This window comes from Triticum aestivum, chromosome 3B, assembly GCF_018294505.1.
Source record: "Triticum aestivum cultivar Chinese Spring chromosome 3B, IWGSC CS RefSeq v2.1, whole genome shotgun sequence".
NCBI lineage: Eukaryota > Viridiplantae > Streptophyta > Magnoliopsida > Poales > Poaceae > Triticum > Triticum aestivum.
The window spans coordinates 682022719-682028827 of NC_057801.1; the positions used below are offsets into that span (position 1 = coordinate 682022719).

General features: G+C 49.0%; 1 protein-coding gene across 1 annotated transcript; it reads right to left on the reverse strand.

Moving 5' to 3' along the window:
• Positions 1-4311: 4311 nt before the first annotated feature.
• Positions 4312-5569, reverse strand: LOC123066053 (dehydrin DHN4). The gene is made up of 2 exons (XM_044489215.1): positions 5310-5569; positions 4312-5173 (listed from the first exon to the last, which is right to left on the reverse strand). Exons 1-2 carry the CDS (start codon positions 5484-5486, stop codon positions 4526-4528), a joined length of 825 nt encoding a protein of 274 aa, XP_044345150.1. The 5' UTR covers positions 5487-5569; the 3' UTR covers positions 4312-4525.
• Between the last annotated feature and the right edge of the window lie 540 nt (positions 5570-6109).

A 6109-nucleotide genomic window follows, 5' to 3' on the forward strand; every position in this document is an offset into this window, starting at 1 on the left:
GTTAGGGTTTGGGCGGCGGCGGCGGGTTGGGCTGGCGGCAGCGGTTTTGGGCTGGGGCGGGGCCCGGGGTGCGCTATATAAAGACCCGGCCAGGCGGAGTCCTGGCCGGTTACGGCCCGTAGTCGGTTCCAGTTTTTTTTAAATAAATATCGCGCAGAAAAACAAACGAAAGAAATACTAAACGGACTCCAAAAATCTCGAAATAAATTTTCCCGGGCTTCTAAAGTCAAGCGGTTTAGATGAACATTTATTTGGGCCTAAATGCAATTTTGGAAAACACGCATTTTTTCCTAAATTCAAATAAAATAGCCAGAAAATCCAAAATAAAATCTTATTTGATCTTTTTATTAAATCCTCAATATTTCTTTATTTTGGGAAAGTCATTTTATTCCCTCTCGTATTTATATAATTGAAATAATTGAAGATAAAATAAATAAAATCAAATGTTCCTACTTCCAAAATTTGAGAAAACTCAAATATGAAAATATCAAAATCCCCAACTCTCTTCATGGGTCCTTGAGTTGCGTAGAATTTCTAGGACCGAAACAAAATGCATTAATTATGATATGCAATGATGATATATTTGTATAACATTCCAAATTGAAAATTTGGGATGTTACAATATTGCTGGGTTTTTTTGCCTATTTCAGTGTTTCGATGAAAAGGAATATCAAACGGAGTTCAAAAGGAATGAAACCTTCGGGAGCAATCTTTTTGGAACAAACATGATCGAGAGGACTTGGAGTGGAAGTCTAGAAACAACCGAGGCAGCCACGAGGGTGCCCGGCGTGCCCCCTAGGGCTGGGTGCGCCCCCCACCCTCGTGGGCCCCTCGGGCATCCACCGACCTACTTCTTCCTCCTATATATACCCATGTACCCCGAAAACATCAGAAGCGACCACGAAAAACTATTTCCACCGTCGTAACCTTCTGTATCTGCGAGATCCCATCTTGAAGCCTTCGTCGGTGCTCCGCCGAAGGTGGAATAGGCCACGGAGGGCTTCTACATCAACACCATAACCTCTCCGGTGAGTTGTGAGTAGTTTACCACAGACCTTTGGGTCCATAGTTATTAGCTAGATGGCTTCTTCTCTCTCTCTGAATCTCAATACCATGTTCTCCTCGATCTTCTTGGAGATCTATTCGATGTAACTCTTTTTGCGGTGTGTTTGTCGAGATCCGATGAATTGTGGGTTTATGATCAAGTTTATCTATGAGAAATATTTGAATCTCCTCTGAATTTTTTATGTGTGATTAAGTTATCTTTGCAAGTCTCTTCGAATTATCAGTTTGGTTTGGCCTACTAGATTGATCTTTCTTGCGATGGGAGAAGTGCTTAGCTTTGGGTTCAATCTTGCGGTGTCCTTTCCCAGTGACAGCAAGGGCAGCAAGGCACGTATTGTATTGTTGCCATCGAGGATAAAAAGATGGGGTTTATATCATATTGCATGAGTTTATCTCTATACATCATGTCATCTTTCTTAATGCGTTACTCTGTTCTTTATGAACTTAATACTCTATATGCATGCTGGATAGCGGTCGATGTGTGGAGTAATAGTAGTAGATGCAGGCAGGAGTCGGTCTACTTGTCACGGACGTGATGCCTATATATATGATCATGCCTAGATAATCTCATAATTATTCGCTTTTCTATCAATTGCTCGACAGTAATTTGTTCACCCACCGTAATACTTATGCTATCTTGAGAGAAGTCACTAGTGAAACCTATGGCCCCCGGATCTATCTCTTATCATATAAGCTTTCAATCTACTTTTATTTGCATCTTTACTTTTCCAATCTATATCATAAAATACCAAAAATATATTTATCTTATCTTATTATCTCTATCAGATCTCACTTTTGCAAGTGGCCTTGAAGGGATTGACAACCCCTTTATTGTGTTGGTTGCGAGTTCTTGTTTGTTTGTGTATGTGCGTGAGACTTTTGAGGAGCCTCCTACTGCATTGATACCTTGGTTCTCAAAAACTAAGGGAAATACTTACGCTACTATTGTTGTATCACCCTTTCCTCTTCAAGGAAAACCAATGCAAGCTCAAGACGTAGCACTACCCAAGCGTGAGGGAGCGGTGTACATCAAAGACTTCAGCCCCGTGAGCTTAGTTCATGGTGCTATCAAGATTTTCGATAAATTAAGCTCTCGTTGTGAGGCTTGTGGAGGAGCTACCAAGGCTTGTCGGGTAACAACAAAGTGTGTTTGTACATAGAAGATCATTGCATGACAACTTTATGTTTGTGCAGTGCACGATGCGGCGACTAAACGCACTCCGGCTCCCAACAATCATGCTCAAGCTTGACATTACCAAGGCTTTTGATACGGTAAAATGGCCCTTTCTACTAGAAGTTCTCGAGAGGCTTGGATTCGGAAACCGATGGAGAGAATGGGTATGTGGCCTCCTGCCACATCATCGACGAGAATACTAGTAAATGGAGCACCGGGCATGCCGATCCTGCCCTGTCAAGGACTTCGCCAAGGAGCTCCGCTTTAGCCTATGCTACTCATCCTTTGCATGGAGCCCCTTTGCTGCCTCTTTCAATAATGTATGGAACAAGGGGCGCTCACTCCACTGACCAGAACGGGATTGCAACAACGTGTCTCCCTATTTGCTGACGACATCATGGTATTCTTCAAGCCAAGCAAACTGGAGACTCGCACTTGTGGAGCCATTCTAGATCTTTTTGGGCACGCTTCAGGGCTGGTTGTCAACATGAGCAAGAGTGCCATCATCCCTATTCACTGCTCCCAAGACGAGATGGCACTAGTCTGCTCACTACTCTGATGCACGAGCGCCTCCTTCCCGTGCACATATCTGGGGCTGCCACTCACTCTACGCAAGCAATCTGCGGTGCAACTGCAAGCCTTGGTGGACAAACTCGTGGACTGTCTGCTGCATTAGAAGGTGGCAATGCTACCAGATAGTGGATGCCTCACGTTAATCATGTCAGTCCTTTGCGCAATACCAATACACTCCATGCTTGCTATGAACCTTCCGGCAAAAACCATCACAGCACTTGTCAAGATATGTCGTGGGTTCCTTTGGTGTGGCAAGAAAGAAGCAACGGGAGGGCACTGTGTCGTAGCATGGGAGAATGTATGCCGACCTAAGTGGGCTGGTGGTCTAGGAATTCCAAATCTGAGATGGTTGAACAAGGCATTACAAGCAAGGTGGCCATGGTTACAAAAGACTAACAAAGATCGGCCCTGGGCAGAATTCCACATCGACGTGCCGGTTGAATCTCGAGCCCTATATCATGCCGCAACAAGGACTTTAGTGGGAAATGGTCAAAGTGCGCTATTTTGGGAAGACCGGTGGATTGACGGCTACCGGATATGTGAGTTGGCTCCGGACATCTACGAGCGCATTCCGAGGCGTATACCAGACACGAGGCGAATTGCAGACGCGCTCACAGATGGTACTTGGGTAGGCGACATCGGGCCAAACCTAATGGCCAGGGTGCTGGAGCAGTTCCTAGTTTTGTGGCAGGGGATCAAGGACACGCAACTGGTGGAAGGGAAGAACCACAAAACTATCTGGGCGTGGGAACAGGACGGACGCTTCTCGGCCCGGTCCGCCTATGCGGCAAAGTTCATGGGCCTCGAGGTGTCACCAACGGCCGCATTCACCTGGAAGTCGAAAGCGCCCTTGCAATGCCACTTTTCCTGTGGCTCGCGATCCAAGACAGATGCTGGACTTCTGATCGTTTGTCCAAGTGAGGTCTACCGCACCAGGACGCTTGTCCCTTCTGTGACCAACATGGGGTATCAATACAACACTTGCTGATTGGATGTGTTTTCGTGTGGTGAGTCTGGCATGAGATGGGGGTGATGACGGGGCGACGAGAGTTCGAGCCGCTTCAGGATGAGATGATTTGGTGTGTGATGCATGAGACAAGACCAAAATCCAAGACACTGAAGGTCCACGCGGGCCAAATGCCTCCTTGCCATGTGGACGATTTGAAAGCACCGTAACGACATCGTCTTCAATGAGACTACACCCTCACTCTTGAGGGTCAAGGAACGACTTCGAGAAGAATGAAAGTTTTTGGCCAAAGCCGGAATGTTTAAGGACAACAACAGAGGATTCGAGGAGTTAGGTAGGAGGTGGGTCGACCATGGGTAGTCCGTCCTAGTGTAGGGTGGAGTCTATCCCACGTGTAAATATTGTAAATCACGTGGATCCTTTGGAAGTCTCTTTCCCCTTTTTCTATAATGAATGATACGCACTCTGGTGCATATTTGAGAAAAATATATTTATATAAGGATTTTATAGAAAAGAAAAATTACTCCCAGCCTCTGCAACATTATTTGTGCACACGAAGTAATGTTTAACATAGTGAAACGTCACACAACGGTTACAACTTACAACATGCTCATACATCGACATAGGCACGGTACAGTACTGCACCATACCAACTACTCCAACGCTACACACAAACGTGCCACACTTATCGGCTTATTGCTCCACCTCCGCTCATGCCTATTGTTCACAAACACGCTGACTGGCGCCTAGTGCTGGCCAGGCAGCTTTTCCTTGATCTTGCCCATAATACCTTTCTTCTCGCCGGTGCCTGTCACCCCGGCGTGACCTTGCTGGCTGTAAGGACCGCCGGTCGCCGTAGTCCCGTGTGCTCCGGTGCCGGTCACTCCGGGGTGCCCTTGATGATCGAAAGCACCGCCCGTCGTCACGTTCCCATGCGTTCCAGTGCCGGTCATACCGGCGTGCCCTGGCTGGCCGTAGCCACCACCGGGAGCGGTGTTCCCATGCACCCCGGTGCCTGTCATCCCGGGCTGCCCGTAGGCGCCGGCGGTCGGCATGGTGTGCTGCTCGTTCTTGTGACCTCCCGGGAGTTTCTCCATGATCTTGTCCTTCATGCCCTTCTTCTCACCAGTCGCCGTGGTTCCGTGCGCCCCGGTGCCGGTCATGCCAGCCGGAGCGGGCTGCCCGTAGGGGCCGGTCGTCGCCGTGGTCCCGTGCGCTCCAGTGCCAGCCGGAGCGGGCTGCACGTAGTAAGGGCCGCCGGTCGCCCCGGTGCCGGTCATGCCCGCGGGCGCGGCGGGCTGGCCGTAAGTCTGCTTGCGAGCCCCGGGAAGCTTCTCCTTGATCTTCTCCTTGATGCCCTTCTTCCTCCGTCCACCCATGCCATCGTCCTCGGACTATACATCAATCCAAGCGGAGCAAATTAATACGGAGTACAAGTTTGATACTAGGTTAGTCGTCATGGGAATAACGTGTCAATGGCAGCACATGCAACCATTTCATTTACAGGCCATCGATGCATTGCATACGTACCGAGCTGGAGCTGGAGCTGCTGGACCGATGGAGTATGCCGCGGGTCTTGTGCTCCTCCCTGGCGGGCTGCAGCTGCCCGCCGGCGGGTGCCCCCGTCACGGCGGTGGCTCCTCCAGGTGCGGCCACCGGGTTGCCGTACCGGTCCACGCGGTTGCCCTGCTGCCCCTGGTATTCCATCTTACTATACCGGTGACGCTTGTTCTACTACTACTGTGACAAATAGCAATAGGTCGGTCTCCAAATGCAAGGGAGTTGTTTGTAGCTAGTGATGCGAGAGATGTGCAGAGGCTGGGAGGTTTATTTATACCGCCGTAGACTTCGATACGGCGATGCCGGAGCGCGCCGCGGACGGGTCACGCGTGTACTCTTTTCGTTTTCCGAGGAGGAGAGGCGACGTGTTTATTCGGGAGTAGGCATAAAGATGAACCTGCTGTGTTGGCTACGTGGTGCCACGAACCTCTTCTCCAGGACGTTCTGGAAGGGTGACCCGTGACCGGATGGGTGAACTAGCTGGCCGTTCCGGAAGTACCAGCGCGATCGATCGGCCCGCTCCGCCGCGTCCGGTGTTTGTCCGGCGTGAAAGTTGGCTGGTTTGCCACTGTTTCCCTCCGGACTCCCGTATATTAGGCTTACTCGTTGGATGCGGACTATCTGAGCTCGAGCTCAAATGAGTTCAGATGAACAGTAAAATCAAACAGTTTAAAACTAATTTAAAAAGTTGAAAAAAAATTATGATAAACTTTGGCAGATGTTCTAAGCTCTTGCAATTTTTTATCACGAGATCGCATTATTGAAAGGCG